Source organism: Priapulus caudatus, unplaced genomic scaffold (genome assembly GCF_000485595.1).
Source record: "Priapulus caudatus unplaced genomic scaffold, Priapulus_caudatus-5.0.1 Scaffold13, whole genome shotgun sequence".
Classification (NCBI taxonomy): Eukaryota; Metazoa; Priapulida; class Priapulimorpha; order Priapulimorphida; family Priapulidae; genus Priapulus; species Priapulus caudatus.
In genome coordinates, this window is record NW_014577074.1 from 442,031 (window position 1) to 460,865 (window position 18,835).

General features: G+C 40.9%; 2 protein-coding genes across 7 annotated transcripts in view; one reads left to right on the forward strand and one right to left on the reverse strand.

Annotated features, from left to right (window-relative positions):
- LOC106808392 (mis18-binding protein 1-like) overlaps positions 1-9,391 on the reverse strand; it is a 20,457-nt gene extending 11,066 nt beyond the window's left edge. For 3 of the 5 annotated variants that reach the window (XM_014811125.1, XM_014811109.1, XM_014811116.1), the window contains exons 1-5: positions 9,124-9,390; positions 7,459-7,551; positions 6,653-6,773; positions 6,341-6,487; positions 3,950-4,266 (exon numbers count right to left, since the gene is read on the reverse strand). In XM_014811125.1, coding sequence (XP_014666611.1) covers positions 3,950-4,266; positions 6,341-6,487; positions 6,653-6,773; positions 7,459-7,551; positions 9,124-9,240 — 795 coding nt within the window. In that variant the 5' untranslated portion in view covers positions 9,241-9,390. Of the gene's footprint in view, positions 1-3,949; positions 4,267-6,340; positions 6,488-6,652; positions 6,774-7,458; positions 7,552-9,123 lie in introns of all 5 variants that reach the window. The other 2 variants (XM_014811129.1, XM_014811100.1) reach the window with 1 other exon arrangement.
- Positions 9,392-9,722: 331 nt separating this feature from the next.
- LOC106808691 (BRCA1-A complex subunit BRE-like) overlaps positions 9,723-18,835 on the forward strand; it is a 19,524-nt gene continuing 10,411 nt past the window's right edge. For both annotated transcript variants that reach the window (XM_014811521.1, XM_014811528.1), the window contains exon 1: positions 9,723-9,871. In XM_014811521.1, coding sequence (XP_014667007.1) covers positions 9,750-9,871 — 122 coding nt within the window. In that variant the 5' untranslated portion in view covers positions 9,723-9,749. The remainder of the gene's footprint in view (positions 9,872-18,835) is intronic.

Consider the following 18,835-nt stretch of genomic DNA (forward strand, 5'->3'; position numbering starts at 1 on the left):
GGAGCGAGCGATGAGAAGCTGGCGGAGAAGGAGGAGTGGGGGTCCGAGAAGCTGGCTGGAGAAGGAGCGAAAGGGGAGGAAGGGCGCGAGAAGTAGCTGGTGGAGCGAGGGGAGAAGGGAGAAGCTGCCCGTGAGAGAAAGAGGGCGCGAAGCTGCGTGGAGAGCGAAGGAAGCGAGCAGAAGCGAGAAAGTGGTGGAGGAGGGAGAAGCTGCGGGAGGGAGAAGCTGGGGAGTAAGGAGGAAGGCTGCAGAAGGAGGGCCGGAGAATGCGGAGCTGGTGAGGAGGAGGGGGAGAAAGGAGCAAGCTGACGGTGGAAGGAAGAGCGGGAGAAAGCTGCCGTGCGAGGAAGAGCCGCGGAGAAGCTGGTGGAGAATGAGGAAGGGGAGCAAGGGAGAACGGGGGTGGAAAGGAGGGAGAAGCTGGTGAGAGTAAGGGCAGGAGGGAGAAGCTGGTGGAGGAGGAAGGGAGGCACGGGGAAAAAAGTAGCTGGCTGAGGAGGGGGAGAAGCGATGAAGCTGGTGGAGGAAGAGCGGGAGAAGTGTGGAGAATGAGGAGGGGAGAAGGAAAGGGTGAGGAACGCGGGAGAAGCTGGCTGGAAAATGAGAGGAGGGAGAAGCTAGGTGGAGAAGGAGGAATGGGAGGAGGGCGGAGGAGGGGCAGAAATGACCTGCGTGGAGAGGCGGAGCAAGGAGAAGACTGCGTGGAGCAGGCGGAGACAGCTGTGGAGAATGAGGAAGCGGGAGAAGGAGAAGGGGAGGAGAAGGAGAGGAGAAGCTGGTGAGCAGATAGGAGCCGGAGCAAAGTCGTAGAGAAGCGCAGGAAAGGGAGGAGCGGGAGAAGTACTGGTGAGGAGAGGGGCGAGAAGGAGAGAAGCTGAGTGGAGAAAAAGGAGCGGAAGAAGTGGCTGGTGGAGAAGGAGGAAGGCGGAGAGAGCAGAGGGTGTGGAGGAGGCAGGGAGAGCTGGTGAGAAGGAGAGGGGGGGAAGCTGGGGAGAGAGAAGGGAGAAGAGGGAAAGGAGTTGGTGCAGAGATGGCGGCAGAAGGAGAGCTGGTGGCCAGAAGCGAGGCAGGGGAGAAGCTTTCTCCGCCAGCCTCTCCTTCTCACCAAGCTTCTCCCCTTCCTCATCTTCCACCAGCTTCTCCCACTCCTCCTTCTCCACCAGCTTCTCCCTCTCCCCTTCCTCCTTCCACCAAGCTCCCTTCTCTCCTCCTCCATTTCTCCACCAGTTCTCCCCTCCTCCCTTCTCCACCAGCTTCTCCCTTCTCCCCTTCACTATTCTTCACTAGCTTTCTCCCTACTTCCAACCTACTAGTATACTCTAAACCTTCCTCTCCCTCTCCCTTTCCCCGTTCACCACACGTGCTCCTCGCACCCTGTACAAACTTACGAGAGTGCTGAGACGACCTGCACTGAACGCCCCGAACTGCCAATAGACTGCTGTAGCCCATCTGGGCGCTGGAAGTTTGCAAGTTAATTGACGACGCCTAAACCTGATGTTTACCAGCGTTATGGCTTACTTTAGGGTGTTAGCGTTTAGTTAGGTTAAAACAGACCAGGCTCTCCGACTGTTACACGGCGGTAGGAGCTGACCCCTTCCATACGAAATGCATGCGTAGCCCCTGAAAACAAAACTCCGAATTTCATTAAAATTTCGTTAAATAATAACAATGTATTACCACATTCTGACCTCACCTGCATGACATGTTGCAACTATCACTACACTTCTTTAATTGACTATTTACTCGAAATACACGTTAAAAGGATGAGATTTTGAACAGCTAATACTAATCTTTAACGTTTGTGTGAAATGCCATTATGATGTTCTTATTCTCTCTTTACGCGAAAATCACGAACTTTCGCCCTACTGTATTATGGCATATCTATGGCGGAAATTTGCGGCATTTTTTGAGTTTTAATCTATGTAAGTACATGCTCAGTTGATAGCGCACATACAATAAATACGAGCGTGTGGAAGTACAGAGAAGCTGAAGAATCATAAAAAGTGAGATAATTAACGTATAAATAGGCACACGCCACTACTGCGCAACATATTTCTAATGCGTCGTTTAGTGACCTCTCGCCACGTAGGTTAAGCGAATGAATTGTGGCAGTAGGTTAGGGTTAGCGGATAGACCGAATAATTCTGTCTCATATAACCTTTTTAATTTTGTTGAAGGTCTATTATGGACAGGAACAGGGCGTTCATTGAAATTTCGGACGACGCCATGCAAAATGGATGCGCTGCTAGTGTTACAATAGCCCTGGTTCTCGCTTCGTATCTGTGCGTGCCTGCAGGAGGTGATAGACTCGCTCTGATGGTCTGATGTTATGTAAATGGCGAATGTAATTTAACGAAAGTGCAATAAGCGCCCCTCTTCGTTCTGAAAACAATCTTTTAAGCAAGAATAATGATTGAATGTGATGTATACACATATCTGTGCAAGTAAGAGTCATGTAGAGCGAACGGTAGGGTTTTTTCGGCCAATAGCGCGCGTACGAGCACCGCATTCGCCAGGCAATGCATTTTTCAGATACAAGATAATGTAACCCAAACCCAACGAGGATATAGGCTTACAAATGTCTCCTATCCTTTTCTGCGAGGGAATGCCCGAGTGAATCACTCGGCCGGTTTGCTGCGTGCCGTTTTCAGAACTAGAACTTCCAAACTGGTGTATTCTCAAACACGAACCTTTCTCCCGATGGGAACTTACTATGTATCGACAATACTCTGTTTAACTAATATACCTGTTACAAAAAATTCGAAGTGGTACGAGCGCGCGAATATACTGCAGCGCCATTTCGAATTCCTTCCTCATTCTCCACCAGCTTCTCCCCTTCCTCCTCCACCAGCTTATCCCTTTTCCCCCTCCTCCTCCACCAGCTTCTCCCTTCTCCCCCTCCTCCTCTACCAGCTCCCTTATCCCCCTCCTTCTCCCCTTCCTCCTCCACTAGCTTCTCCCCCTCCTCCTCCACCAGCTTCTCCCCTCCTCCACCGGCTTCTCCCTTCTCCCCTTCTTCATTCTTCACTAGCTTCTCCCTACTCAACCTACTAGTACTTTTCTAAACTTCCTCCTCCCTCCCCCTCCCCCTCTCTTTCCCCTCTCCCTCCCTACACTGGTCCTTCGCTACCCTGTACCAGAACTACGAGAGTGCTGACGATGTTCCACTGATACGCCCGAAACGCCGATAGACCGCGTAGCGCAATCTGGCGGTGGCGTTTGCAAGTTAATTTACGACGCTAAACCTGATGTTTACCCCCTAACCCTAACCATATCAGATAGTTACCTCGGGTACATATTATACGACAACGACCCTTCGGGCGCGACTGCCGGCACTTGGAACGTTTCTATATATATATTATAATTATAAAGTTGTTCAGCCGAATTAGTTCGTACTCGCATAACTGGAGAACTCCGCAACCTAGAGGAAAACTAAAGATATTTTCAGAATCAGCATGTCTAGGTGGTTCTGGCTGAAACAAAAATTTTAAAAAGTTAAAAAGTTATATTTAAATAACTTTATAAAATTTATAGAAATTCTATTCATCAATAGATGGCGGGGCGTACAGATTAAAACATCACGTACGTGTGAATCCATGGTGTATACCCTTAAATTGACTACGTCACGAATTTTCTATGGTAAAATTTGTAAAAAAAAATTGCCATTTTTTTACATTAAAGGTAAGAACTAACGAGACTAAACGTATCGTCAAATTCTTACCTGATAAGATTGTTTCTCAACTAGTTAAAAATCCAAAAAACCTGGGGGCCGTTGTCAGAAACAAAATTAGTCGCAACATTAGTCTTACCATTAACTTCCACTCGTAAACCGTTGACAGAAACATCGTAAGGTTACGAGAACGAAAAATCCTCGCAAATATCCTCATAACATTACGAGAGCTCAGACCCTCTCGTAACTTTAATATAAAGTTGAAAATAACACATTAACCTTCTCTTGTTCCTTATGTTGTGCTACGTTTTGTTGATCATTCTCATGCTGTGTCACCATATCTGGTTCCTTGTTATGCTGTGCCAGATTTTTTTGTTCCTTCTCATGTTGTGCCACCTTTTCTTGATCCTTCTCACACTGTGTCCTGTTCCGCTGTTCTGTCTCGTGCTGTGTCGCTCTCTCATATTTGTCTTTATAACGAGACAAAGTTTTATATTTTGGTTTATAATTATTTGCAGCTGTGATCTTGATATGCTGCTTATTGATGTCATGGGTGGTGAGCACTGGATGACTGCAAACAACTTTGTCGCCTGTGGCTGCAACATAACAACACATTTTCAACATGTTTGACATTGGTATCCTTAGCTTTAGGGCCATGCATTAACCTGCATATCAGCTTAGAATCTGCACAATAGTGAAGCCTAATTATTCAACAATATCTAACAGAGACTGCAGTAGGTAGTTGCTACTTGACAATTCGTTGGTTAGTATATCTCCAATTAAAACAAGGGTTCAATAGTTTTATATAACAAACTTTGTTGCTCAATTTTGATAAGTTAAAAAAAAACAGTCATACTATATATATAAGGGTCACTCAAGAAATACACTCTAGTCTAGAGGTGATTTCACTGTATAACCACCACTGACGGAAATGCTTAGTGTGTCCTTCATACTAGTTCATAGACAGGTGTATGTTCTGTAGAGGTGGCTACTACTGCAAGTTTGACTGGGCTGATTTCAAAGCGTGACAATTACCGTTTTATTATATTGCTTGACAATGACATTGGTTTACCTGCCTCGTATAAGGATGATACAAACTGCACTTTAAATGCAGTGTTTTTACAGCTTGATGTATACGTATCCGAACTGATTTGAGTTTATCTGTGTATTAGGGCTGCTTACGACATGACCCTCCGCATTCCACCCATAAACGGCATACCATTTTAAATTCCTGGGACCCCCGTATGTGTGTGTGCGTATATGTGGTTTTAGGACAAATACGCCTTGGACAATCGACCCTGTACAATAACACCCTGTGCCATTCCCCACTAGACAATTACCCCAATGATTTTAGTTTTATTTATTTTTGAGTTAACTGCACAGAATTTAAGTCCTTAAATAAACATATTTTGAAAGGAAAATGTAAAATACTTAAATATAATCGACATTATGTTGAGTGAAAATCTTAATGTGAAATAAGCAGAATTAATAAATTACAACAGATATATTCTATATAAAAAGATATAAGCTGTAAGAAAAATGTAAATTACCATTGAATTTTGTCTTATAATTATTGACTATCATTTAGTGTCTGTGTAGTTTAGTATACGTTGTATGGTCCAAGTGCTAATTCTCTATGCTCTAGGGAAGGGGCGATTGTCCGGAGGTAATTTTCTGGGGAGAGTGAATATACAGGGTGCAATAGTCCATGGGGTGAAGTTCAGGAGGTAATTGTCCAAGGGTAATTATCAGGCAGTTTACAATTAAAAAGGTAGTTGGAGATAAGCATAATTTTAGCTTTATTTTAAGCTTTCGGTCTAAATTTCTCCAAAACTTCTCCAAATTTTTTCTAAATATTTTCTACATGCAAGTCATTTATATCCATTTACTATTTATATGAAACATCACGCAGAAACAGGTGCATAGTATGTGGATTACTCAATTTAACTGGGAATAAACTGAAAAAGTAACTAAAGTAATGTTTAAATCAACAACTATCATTAAAATACATTTCTTTACCAATACCAATTACATTTTTCCTCCTTAAAAGGATACATTACTCTAGGTTCTTTAGATATTTTCAGTTGAAATAGGTTAAAATTACGCTACATGAAAAGTTTTATGGTTCAATATTCATTAGAAATATATTTTTTGTTTTAAAACTGACGGCTATACCATTGCTTACAACGGCTGTGGCGCCACTGGAAGCGCATTCACTGAAAAAATTGCGCAAAGCAACGTTTCTGCTGCAGGCTACAGACCGAGGGTGTTTCCTATTTATTAATTTTAGAGCAGAAGGTTAGCAATATCTTAAAAACGAGTCAAACGACACTTAGTTTCAGTTATAATATGGACGAATTTGTCCTAAAATAAACATCGTTCGGTTGAATAGCATTTAGGTATAAATATAATTGCGCTTTTGTGATTAGCCCTCGGTCTGTAACTTGTAAAATAAATTGGCAAATGCGCAACTTTTTCAGGGTGGCAGCACAATCGCGGGTGTCATGTCTGAGTCCAAAAATGAAGATTTCGAAATGCAATGTTGTTTTATGACAAGCGTGAATGCGTGATTATAGAAATATTGAGGTATATGCTATTATATATGCATTTATTATCATAATATACTATAAAATTATAGGGGAAAGTAACCCTTTAAACATCTATATATACCTCCATCAGCGTCTTCTGTCTCAGATAGACTTTCCACAATTTCACTTATATGAGCTGCTAAATTTTCGTCGACATCTGACTGATCATCTGTGAAATCGACGATGGCACCATCTTGCTGTGGCACAGGCTTACACTGATTAAAAAACTCTGAAATTTGGAGAACCTAATGTAAGGTAATGTACTCAAATCATATTTCTCTTAAAGATTTAATAATAATAATAATAATATTAGTCCATGACGAAGATACACAGAGAATGTTCTCCGATAGGTCTTTGAAATAATCTAGACATACCTAGACATATCTTTACTTACCTAGAATTGATGATTGATTATTACTGACGGGACTGCTCAATTTCACAGGGTCATCGACTACCATCTGCTGGACTGATGAGGTTCTAGTGATGGATGTTGGTTGCATGACTCGTTCACACTGCTATACATTCGCAAACACGTTCATATTTAATTACTTCATTAACTGTAATAGCTAGTACATCAGATTCTAGGTCACTCAGAAGGAAGGCACAAGAATTTAAAATTGTAAAAATCAGTGAATCCCTTAGGCTTATATATGTGTCCCCACTGTGGTCTCAGGACGAAGGTGATGGAAGTGGAAGTGATAAAGATGGTAATGTGGGTCCTGGTGGGTGGTGGGCTGGTTTGGTTTTATCTGGTCTTCTATTCTAAATCATACAGCTTCAGGAGGCTCCCCCCTCTATAAATAGTAAGAACTGTCCGAACATATCAAAAAACTAAAAATTGCTGTGAAATGAAATAAAATGTGACTCAGTCATGAAATAAGTGTTATATACTTTATTTATACCAAGAGCCATGTACAATAAGACTGGACAGCTGAGCAAAATGCTGGGTCAAGAATGATATTAGAGCCAACTAGCTGCTGGCCAGTAACCTGTGAATGGCAGTGCGTGTACTATTTGTTAAAATGACCCAGTTTTCTTCAGAGAAAGGGTCTGGTCATTAGTGTACCGTGACTAACTGCAATAATAACAAGGGCTGAGACAGTCACACATTTTCTTATTTACAGAATAAACCAAAATAATTCATACAAACTCTTCCAGACACGCGCATGGTTGTTGATCTTATCGTACATATGCACTTACCTCTGTGGCTTTTACTTTCAGGGTAGGTTGTGAATTCAGTGTAGTCAGATTTGTAAGTGACAGGTTATCCTGCATGCCGGTGGTACTTATGAGCTGTATGAACATAAAGCAAGATATAACCTTTAGAGTTTAAACACTAGCCAGTTCATTATTGTAGATAGTTACCATTGTAAATGCCATGCTAAAATTTCTGGCTTTGTAGTCATGGACAAGGGCATGGGTAGGTAGTAGGTAACTGACAACTTGGTTATTTGATAAGGGTTGGGATATTTTGCCGTTTTCAGGAACGGTAACTTAAACTAGGAATTTAATTTTTTAAAAGGAACCTGCTGAACACAGCCAGGCATTTCCTTCTAGGTTAGCTCTAGAACTATATAGGCCTTTGCTCTGCCACAGGGCTATAGCACAAACTATGTTGAAACTGGGCAATTGAACTGCTCCCACTGCTCCCACGAAAAACGGCTCACAGAATGCAAAATCATCAGGCTTTTTAACACTTATTTATCTACATAAACAGGGGTAGAAATTATCTCTTGAACACGGGAGTCCGGCAGATTCCCTACCCTCAAAAAGAGGGAGTCCGTAGCAAAATGATGGAGTCTGCAGTCTGAAGTTCAAAATTAAAGATATTAATAATAACACGTGCTTATTTTGAAGATTCATGCGGTTACACGTCTGCCAAATTTTCTTTGGACATTTGCTGAAAAAACACGGTAATTCTGCGAGGCCATGCTCTGGAACAAACTAGTTAGTATAGTATGGCAGAGTTTTCAAGGAGTCACATGGACTCCTGCATATGTCAAATCAGGGAGTCCGACAGTAAATCAGGGAGTATTTGACTCTGAACTCCCATTAATTTTGCACCCTGCATAAACCTTTATTTTTTAGCACTTTTCACGACTTAACACAATGCATTTATTCATTTATTCCTCGAAGTCTTAGCACTACCTGCAAATTCCGTTCAAATGCTGGCGTGGGTACTGTCATCCGAAATGTAGGCAAAAACACGGGGGCAGCCCATTACTCATGCATGGGGTGAACTGGCACTTTTCTAATCATAAACATGTTGCCTGGCAACATTGTAATCAGCACCAGTGCTATACCCACACCCCCATGAGTAATGGGCTGCCCTTGATTTGTCTGTGATCCATTCCTCGGGGGAGCAGAGGGAGCAGTTCCGTTGCCCAGTGTCAACATAGTTTGTGCTATAGCCCTGTGGCAGAGCGAAGTTCTAGAGCTACTTCTATGTGGGATGGGGGCTAAGGCCTGAGTCTAGATCTAGCTCTAGAACTATATGTCTATAGCCCTTCGCTCCACCACAGGCGCCTGTGGTGAAACGAAGGGCTATACTATAGTTCTAGAGCTAGTCTAGTTCTAGCTCCAAGAAACGGTCTTTGCTAGGGTTAGGAGATCCTTTTATATAGATTTTTTTTTTATTGGTTTGTGTATATAATATTGACGTTAGTCACACAGCCTGAACCTGGTCGGGTTAGTCTAGTTCATCATTTATGCTCCTCAGATGGCGTACATTGGCCATTGGCATTGCCACTTCCATGCACTTCACAAGTCACAACTTCCAGTCACTTCAATGCATGGTTAGGAAATGTTCCAAAAAATACTTTACGGAACTTTGATCAACATTTTAGGATATTATATTCAAATTACCTTGCCAACCGGACTTGCTTTAAATAACTCTTCAAATGCATCATGGAGAATAGGTCTATCAAACCATAGTTTACCACTGTCACTGGTTTTACTTCTGTGCCTGTTGGGAGTCGCCATAACGAATGAAGAGATATAAATTTACATTAATAGTAACTATTACTAACAAACTTGTTAAAACTGTCCTTAGTTTACTTTTCTAAAATCTAAACAACAAGGATATTTGTTGGCGGCGATATTTAAAAACTTGGCCGAAAACAAACGCATACGACCCCTGGCGGAGAGCACGCTAGACCCAGGGTACCCGGATGATCAACGCCGACGTAGGCCGTAGATGGGTTACATGTCCGCAAATTTTCGCTACCGCTTTGCGACTATGGCGACAATAATAGGATTACGGACATGTTACCCATCTAGATTTACCATGGCGAAAAGTACAATAAGTACCCAGTTTTCTTGACGTATAAATTTCCATGGTGTCAATACACTTTTAATATTAACTCGTTTTTATTGACGTTTCGCAGTGTAAAGTTATTTTTACAAATCTTATTTAAAATACAATATAAGTTGTGTAAGTTTATTAACGAAATGAGTCACCATGTTTTCCTGAAGACCCAACTTAAATAGAAATGGGCATAGACGTTGTTGATGTTTTTGATGAGAGTGTGGTTAAATTTGTAGAAGCATTGGTGAAAGATGGAAGGTTTGGAATCTGCGGCGGGAGTATACGAATATTTGACTACAGTAAAGGGTACGAGTAATAATTGATAACGAGATGCCCAGTACTACTATTACTAGTCAGACAGTACTCGGTAGTCTAGTCGAACGTGACACGTCGTTTGTGCAACACTGAATACACACTCACCGTAGTGTCTCAGTGACAGCATAGATATATATACAACACATGGTGACAGTGGCTCGCTGTTACACACTGTCGCACACTGACAGTGTCAGTGACACTGGCACTGCCGCTGAAGGGGTCGTTGTCGTATATGTAGTACCGGTACCCGAGGTGTCGGCGAGTATGTCGCCTACTCCCTAACCGGGTAACCCTAACCCTAGACCGAATAATTCTGTCCAATATAACCTTTTTTATCATCACTAAGGGGAGAGGGGGAGAAGGTATCGAGCTGGTGGAGGGAGAAGCGAGAGGGCAGAAGGGAACGTTTGTTGCAATGACATGTACCAAACGAACCCCAGGTGGATAGTGCGGATTATTCTTCTCTCTGAGAATTAGAAAAACGTAAGAGCAGTGTTTACAAACCACTGACAGGCTCGAAAAGCGGCCGACGTAGCGAGTGCACGATTGCCGAGGACACTTGCGCAGAAGAGAACTAGGACTGGAGGCACATCACTGACGTCAAACACGAACATTGAAGGAACATGGCTAGCCTATGTCGGAGACGAAATATGGGAAACAAGCAAGAAATTGGGGTACAAACTCGAAATACGGACTAAGGTAAACAAGGAATACGATAGTGTAACTAGAACGGCAAGAACGGCGAGCAAGCATATAAGTGATCCATTTCGATCTACGGTTGCGGCAGATTTTGGAGTTGATCGCAGCCGAATTGTGAGTTATGAGGAGCGGATGCCTGGAATCGAAAGCGGAATACACCAGAAGGGGAGGGAGAAGCTGGTGGCAAAAACAAATCGGCGGGAATCGGAAGAAATTTCCACGTTTTGTATAAGGCAAGTTGCTCTGAAAAACCGAAAACACCATCACAGGAGGCACACACATATATCGTAAAAATCCCGCCAGATGCAGAAATACCCGAAGGTATGGAGAAGTAAGGAGAGAGGGAGGAGGGGGAGAAAAAGAACAACACAAATTCAATAGGAAAATATTATCAAAATCAGGAAAAAAACAAGTGTTTTAAGAGATGAGAAAAAGACAAGGTCAGGTGGACTTGTGCTGTTGGCAATTGTAAAAATACATGTGCATAATACGGTCTTAAGGTTGTATGGTTGTCCTCCGGCGGTCTTTGGGTTGAACTGTCAACATGTTACAAACGGGAACGGACGTATATACGGGAGAAGGCAAAAGAGAAGTACTGGTGAGAAATTTGCCAATGATTGATTGAAAGATTAACAGTGTCCCCACAGGGGGAGAGCTTCTTCCGGCCAGGTAAGCACATACACGTTCGCCAGCCCTTCTCCACGACTGCTATGTGCTTATCACTCGCGGATCGCACAGAATAACAACGACGACAATAACATTTCGCACTTGCGAGTTTTGACTACAAATGTCCAGAGCCACAGCCTGATAATGTTCCGACGAGCAAGGTGCTGTGCCTTAGCGTCCAATAAGAATACCAATACACTAACACCTAGCCTTAGCCCTCCTTCTCGCTTGGGGGGGCTCGTAGTAGTAATCACGAGTTGCAACACTGAAAGCAAGGCAAATTCAAAATATGCTCCTGTGCGCGACCCGGTCCTATCCGCTTTCCTCCTCCACAACATCTAGACACTGCCGATGCTACTGCCAACAATGAGAACTGGGAAAACATGTATGTTGATAACCTAATAGTAATTACGAGTATTAGGAAGGCAACACGGCGAAATCCGTAAACAGATACGGCAACAGTACCTGAATTCAGCGGAACTCTTAAGCTGCCATCACAAGATCAACACCATCTATCCACAGTTTCTTTTGGAGCATTACCTGTCTACGGTAAACAGATTTTCCAGGATAGGTGAAAACTAATAACGAACGTAGTCCACGACAACGATAACAACCAAAACTACCCAATTGGACGATAAAACACAAGAAGTGTGTAAAATGTGATGTTCACTGATGGTGGATAAAGAACATATCAAATGGCGCTTTCTTCTGAAACTCCGCGGTTTCTCGCAGCAATTGAACACCGTTTGCCTTCCTCTAACGACACGGACTTAAGCTAATCCGTATACAAAAAGGAAGCATCATCAATACCACTCGTATCCATTCGGTATAACTACTAAGGTAACCCAAGGGGGTAATAAAGCCTGAGTGGCAAAAGAACTGTATTTCAATATTAAACCAGTGCCTTCTCAGTACACGCTATATGGTGATACAGCAGGGATGCCCCTCTTCATAGAAGAATCAGACAACATTAGCCCTGGTGCCCATCTCAAGAACAATCACTTCAATCCTCGAAACGCGTGGTAACAGAACAGACGGAAGGTATGGAATTGACAAAATGAAACTAGAGAAAAAAAAATTTATTTCACATATATAAAAGTTTTTAAAAACACAGAACTCGAGAAGAACGAAATAGTAGAATTAGCAATTACTAATAATTAGATGTTATGTACTTCAAATGTCCTTGTTTATACACATTTAACGCGCACGAGGGTTAATGGAACTATAATCTATTGTGTGTTTTCAAGATGATCTGGTTATCAGAGCTGTACAGGAGCCAGTCCACCGAGAGGGCAATTGCGATCGGAACACGGCAAACTTGAAAATTCAGCAGAGCTAACCGCCAATCTGCTAACCTTCACTTACAAGTAGTCCGATGATTCAACGCACGTAGACCTGTAAGTTCTGCGTTGCCCTGACCTTTTCCCAAGACTTGATCGGCCTGGTTCGCACCACATCTCCTAGATCAGATCCTTTTGGATATGCCCAGTAAGTAGCTATCATTGAAGTAATGGGATTATCTACAGTGGATTATATCATAGTAAGAGATAAATATATATGATGATTATGTACAATATGAACAGAATATGAATATATGAGAATATGATGATGTATGATTATATGAGAAATGAACAGGTCGTGACAAAATTTTTTATATAAACAATTAAACACTAATTTCGGTGGGGAATGGTACTATTAACAGTTCGCAATTGAGACCAAATTATATAACATGACGCTAGGCCAACGCAGGTACTAGCAATGACATGTAGGCATGGAAATGACGGTCAATACAACATACAATGGCGTGGTTTCTTTTGTTACATGAATATTTATTTATTACCACTGACAAGTATGTTAAAGTGACAATAGAGGTAATAAATGTACAATCTATCAATTGTATAATATGTTCACAATACAAAGAATTGATTTCTAAACACGAGTTTTCTAGAATAAAATAATAACATATTATCTCCGAATAAAAATAATTTGTAAGTGTCCAAATAAGAAACCCATTCGGTTTGTTTCAATGTAGGTGGGGAAACATTGCTTTAACGTTAAAAATTGATCACTCAGCAGATCTTCCTACCAAACACATGACAACAAGTCATAAGACCCTTGGTGAACCCATAATGCACGCACATGTAATTGCCATGTTAGGTACCGTCACCCAGCAATCTTTATTCTTTATTTAGCGTTTACAAAATACCTCTATGAACCAACACCATGTCACGGTACAAATGCCCTAAACATCTTACTACAAGTCACGAGTAATACTTTAAGAGCGAGTGCTCATCACACTAAATGAACTTGGTCCCACAACTAAAGTCTATTATATACATACAAAGTAATGTTATGCGAATACATTTTAACAAAATCTGAATCAGTTAATATTGTGAGAGAGCCGCCAGGCCAATAAAGTCAACAGTCTTGTGACTACACTATCAAGCACACTTGAATTCGTTACACGAAATACCGCCAAAGTGATTTTCTCAAGTTATATACAGAGAAATTTTATGTCAAACAAGACATAACTTCAAATGTATAGAGGGAGGCTTGACAGTCCTTAATTACGCTAATATTGCTATAGCAAGACACACCATCACACGATAGTAGGCGCCTATGCACACCCAGTCTTCAACGTGTAAATAGTACTAAAGCGATACTCGAATTAGAGTAAACAAATGAAATATAATCTGCCTCACGAATTGTGGGATCAAGTTTGAAGATTATTAATACAAATATTTTGTGTATAATAGAATTACCGAACCTTTCCCACACACATAAGGAGTTACTAATTTAAACAGGATAAAAACTGTGGTCAGTCGCGTGGATACAAATGGTCTTCCGAAGATTACATACAATCAAGAAATGTGCTTAAATAAGTTATTTGTTTTTCTTTTATCAAGCACACACTCGATAGACTGAGTGTAGAAGTTTCTGGAGATTCGTCCTCTGCTACACCTATCATAAATACAACATGGTCAGGCATGCGGAGGCAGGTCAGCATAGTCGAGCGAATCGATCTAACGTTATGTCTTGGAGTCACCATGTGTTTAAGAACTTGCTTTGTCATTGCGCTGGTTTAACATATGTTTCTTTGCATTAATTACAGCATCTGACCTAATAACATAATGTCACTCTATCGAGTGTTAGGCTGCTTACAGACCAGCATTGTGTATATTTCTTAAACCCCTCGACAACCAATGAAAACTGTCCTACAAGGACTGAGAATTCAACAGTGGTAGCGGAGTAGGTCATTAATTCGCAGAGTTTGTGGCATTAAACCCCATATAGTGGCGAATAGCCCGGCTGAGCAAGAATCTAAGGATGTCTGTGTTAGGTTCTAATTCATTAGGTGTGTAAATAGGCCGGCGGGGGCTGACGACTGCTCAATACATCTGTACTCGCCTCAGGCCGTAGTCCGCTGACAGATAGCCCTTTAGCACACACTGTGAGGACCAGCGATACATATCCATGTCATCCAGGACAAGCTTGATTGATGGAAAGCATTCTGCTGCAAGTTTCTCCATTTGTAAGTGTGGTATTGTGACCATGAGCGTTGTTTCTCAACAACAATTTGAACCACCTGAGAAAGCTTGTGACAGAATAAATAAAATTCGTCATACACTGATGACTGAAAATGATTGGTTTCTACACGAAATATTGATTATGAGTTTGCTATGAATGCTCCAGAAGTTCAGTTGATACTGGTTAGAACTTGTAGATGCGTTCTTGTCTTCTAGACATTTTGGAACACTGCATAAGGTGGAACAATTCGTCATAAGCATCTGCTCGCCTAAATGATCGCTCATTTTCATCAAGAAAACCACAAGATGGTGCAAATGTGCTGTCACTTTGTGGTAAATATGGACCGACCTGTTTTACAATTTCTGTCCCATTCAAACTGCAATCAATCCAATGTTGCCAAACATCGGTTTGTCATTGCAAGAATCAGCTTGGCACGTGGTGCTTACTCCTTGATTTTACGCATCTGCTATATGAATGGCGTGTTTACTCGAATTTTTTGATGTTGTGGGAAAAGTCTTGAGTATGCACAACACTTCGTGTCTGGTCGGCCAAGTTCGGGGAAGCATAGCTTGCTTTCACAGGGTCGCGCATCGAAGTGAGATTTGACAAAATGGCGATTTTCTTCTAATCCTTGACCGTCCTGGTTGATCGAATCCACCGTCAAAAGCCCCAACCGCTAGTTGGCAATTGCATCCCATTATGATGAGTGCAAGTCATGACATGCTATTTACTCCACTCCGTAGGTAATGCGCAGAGTGGAAAACGAGAATCCAAGGGTGACTCGGAACCGAGTAAAGGAGTAGACCATAGCTAGCAAGTCACTCTCAGAAGCAGATGTCTGCTTCACACAACCGTGTCCCTTCAGCATTCTGAGGTTGCCTGCTTCTTCTCCAACATGCCCTTAATCCAACCTGTCAGAGACATAGGCCACTTGTCAGCTCCTCTCGCAATAAATGACAATAAGAACAGACACTCGACAGTGTTGTAATCTTATAATAGAATATTCGATTCGCTAATAAGAATGAACATACATGCGCTCACTATAGCCATCGTCTGAACACCTGTGCTTTCTTGAGGCGCTCACCGCTGAGCCCTCGCATCCATGTTCAGCATCATCATGTTAGCGTCTATGAGACTATGCTACATCTCTGCGAATACAATATCTTAGTACTCTTTCTCTCAGTTCTCTCCGTATGGGAACAATCTTACTCAAATCAAGTCTTAAACTGAGCGCTGTTTCGAAATATCACATCTAGGCTTTAACGCTTCGCACTTACCATAAAAGTCAGGAGCAGAAATGTGCATTAAAAGCTGCTTTTCCAACGTTGCTGAGAGCTCGAGTGCGTCATTTATGCGTCTATTAGAAGGACGTATGTGGTTGCATGGAACGACGCAAACATTCTTATGCGATGTGCTAGTTCTGGAGTGCATTTGTTAATGATCCTGTGTCCATTATTCACCTCAGGTCAGACTACGTGATATACTTCATTCAGGCTGCATAATATCACAACTGTGGTCCGGCTATTGTGCATCAGAACAAAGATATCTGACACTCATGAAAATATTGGTGTTGTCAAATGTTCAACACATGTTTTGCTCGGTATTGTGAACACGATAGTTTGACAAGTTCTACAGCAGTCTGTGAACACGCAACTGTTGCAGTTAGTCCTACAACTAGATGGTCGTTTGTACAACTGTAATAGCATATACAGATCCTCCAAACATTTCCATAGCGCGAAAGTAACAGATAGGAATTGTGCTCTCAGTGGAATATAGTTTTGGTGTCTATGTCAATTATAACTCGAGCGTCTATTGTATGTGTCATTACATATCCTCACTGAGGACAGAAGTCGAATGTTGTCTGCGCTTCAACAATGTTTTGATAGGTTCAACTTGAGTGTGCAATGATGAAATGCCAAATCGCCAGTGACCTTAAGAAGCTTTAGCTCTGAAGCATCATCTAGATCTATATCCACGAGATTTTATAATGCCAAAAGTCGCAAGATGAGATGTCAGCAGAAAGTAAAGCGTATTTCTTTCACAGTTCTGTTGCGCATAATCTTGTGTGGTTGGCACCGAGAGAGATAAGTCGAAAGTGCATTCACTAGGTAGAGGATGGTAGTGGTAGCAAATTGTGTCTTCTCTATGGAAAGCCATAAAATATATGGGAAGGTTTCAGAAGGATAATCCGACTGTATTGTTTTTTGATACAGCTTGTTTGATTAATTCGTCTAATCCATCTATAATGTCCGACAGTTGCGTAAGCCCCAATGACTGACGTGTCTCGCGGTGTCTCTCAGACACTTTTCCCATCAATATAAATACGCGTTACAGTTTGGCCAAAAACAACTTTCAGAATGTCTTCGCCCACAGATACTACTTGAAAAGATTTCGTGGAGTGCATCTTCATGGTGCACGAGAGAATTTAAAACGCTTTGCGCAAGTCATCGTTTGATTGGAGTATTCATAAAGGAGCGATGCGTCGGATGTTTGTTTTGTGACGACATTATTTCTCTTAAATCCACCATGTGACAGTCAACCAATTCCACTAAGAAAAAAGTCACACAAACTGAATTATGGTGTATTTATATGAGTAGAGGAACAGGAGAGGAAAACCGGGGAAGAAAGGTTGCAAAGGTGTAGACTGTGCAAAACAGTTAGAGCGAGCGTTTAAAGTTAAAAGCTAAGATGACGAAGTCGCATCAACTGAAAATAATAATGTATTTTCAAGACCCACACGTCAACCACCAAGGCCCAGACAACACCCTTCTACACGCTCTCTCTTGCGTCTCTGTCAGAGAGCACAACCCGCAACTCCCTCAGCAATATTTTATCCCATATTATTAAACTCAAATCAATTAAAGGATAATATCTAAAATAAAGCTTCACATATATGTATAAAACGATTTTATATTACAAATCTGTAAATATTCAAAGATGACCAGAAGGAAATACGATAGTCATTTAAAGTGTATAATGAATCAAAATTAATAAACGTCATTTAGCTATATGTTAATACTTGTTTAGAGTAGAAGAGCGATAAAGAAGCAAGATATAGCAACTATTTATTAAGCCCAACAACCTTATATAAAACTAGAGTATATGGCGCTCAGACAAGAGGGATATAATAAAAATTATGATGAAATTATACGTAGAAGATCCAGACAGATGCAAAAATGCATAACGAACGACTAGGACTAGAATAAGAGTCGTACAATAAGCCTGGAAAAAATAAGAGCAAGCTCAGCATATAGTAATCTAAAGTAAAGGCAGCTAAAGAAAAAAAGAAACAGGAGCTGAATAGAAACATACAGAGCTCTAGATAAGTAGAGTAACTAGATTGAGAAAAAAAAACCGAAGATAAAGATAAAGAAGAAAGAAAGAAGAATAAAAAAAAAAATAAGGAAGGAAAAAAAAAAAAAAAAAGAAAAAGAAAAAAAAAAAGAAAAAAGAAAAGATAGTTGTAGAAATAAGGGCAGAATCGCTATTGGTACAGAAGTCGGAAAAAAAAATGAAAGGAAAGGAGATAAAATTTTCTGAAAAGAAAAAAAAAAAAAAAAAAATAGAGACAGAAAAAGAAAAAAAGAAAAAAAAAAAAGAAAAAAGAAGAAAAAAAAAAAAAAGAAAAAGAAAAAAAAAAACAATGAAAGAGAAAAAAAAAAAAAAAACAAAAGAGAAAAAAGGAAAAAAAAAAAAAAAAGAAAAAAAAAAAAAAAAAAAAAAAAAAAAAAAGACAAAAAAAAAAAAAAAAGAAAAAAAAAAAAAGAAAAAAAAAAAAAAACAAAAAGGCAACAAAAAAAAAAAAAAAAAAAAAAAAAGAACAAAAAAAAAAAAAAAAAAAAAAAACACAATCTTTTAAGCAAGAATAATGATTCGAATGTGAATGTATACACTATGATCTGTAGCAAGTAAATCCATGTAGAGGCGAACGGTAGGGTTTTGTTCGAGCCAATACGGCGTAGCGGGCCGCATGTCGCGCAGCGCATGCCATTTTGGGCATGCGGATCTCACGAAATTTCAATGAACCCCTGTTGTCCGCAATATAACCCTGCACCAAAAGTA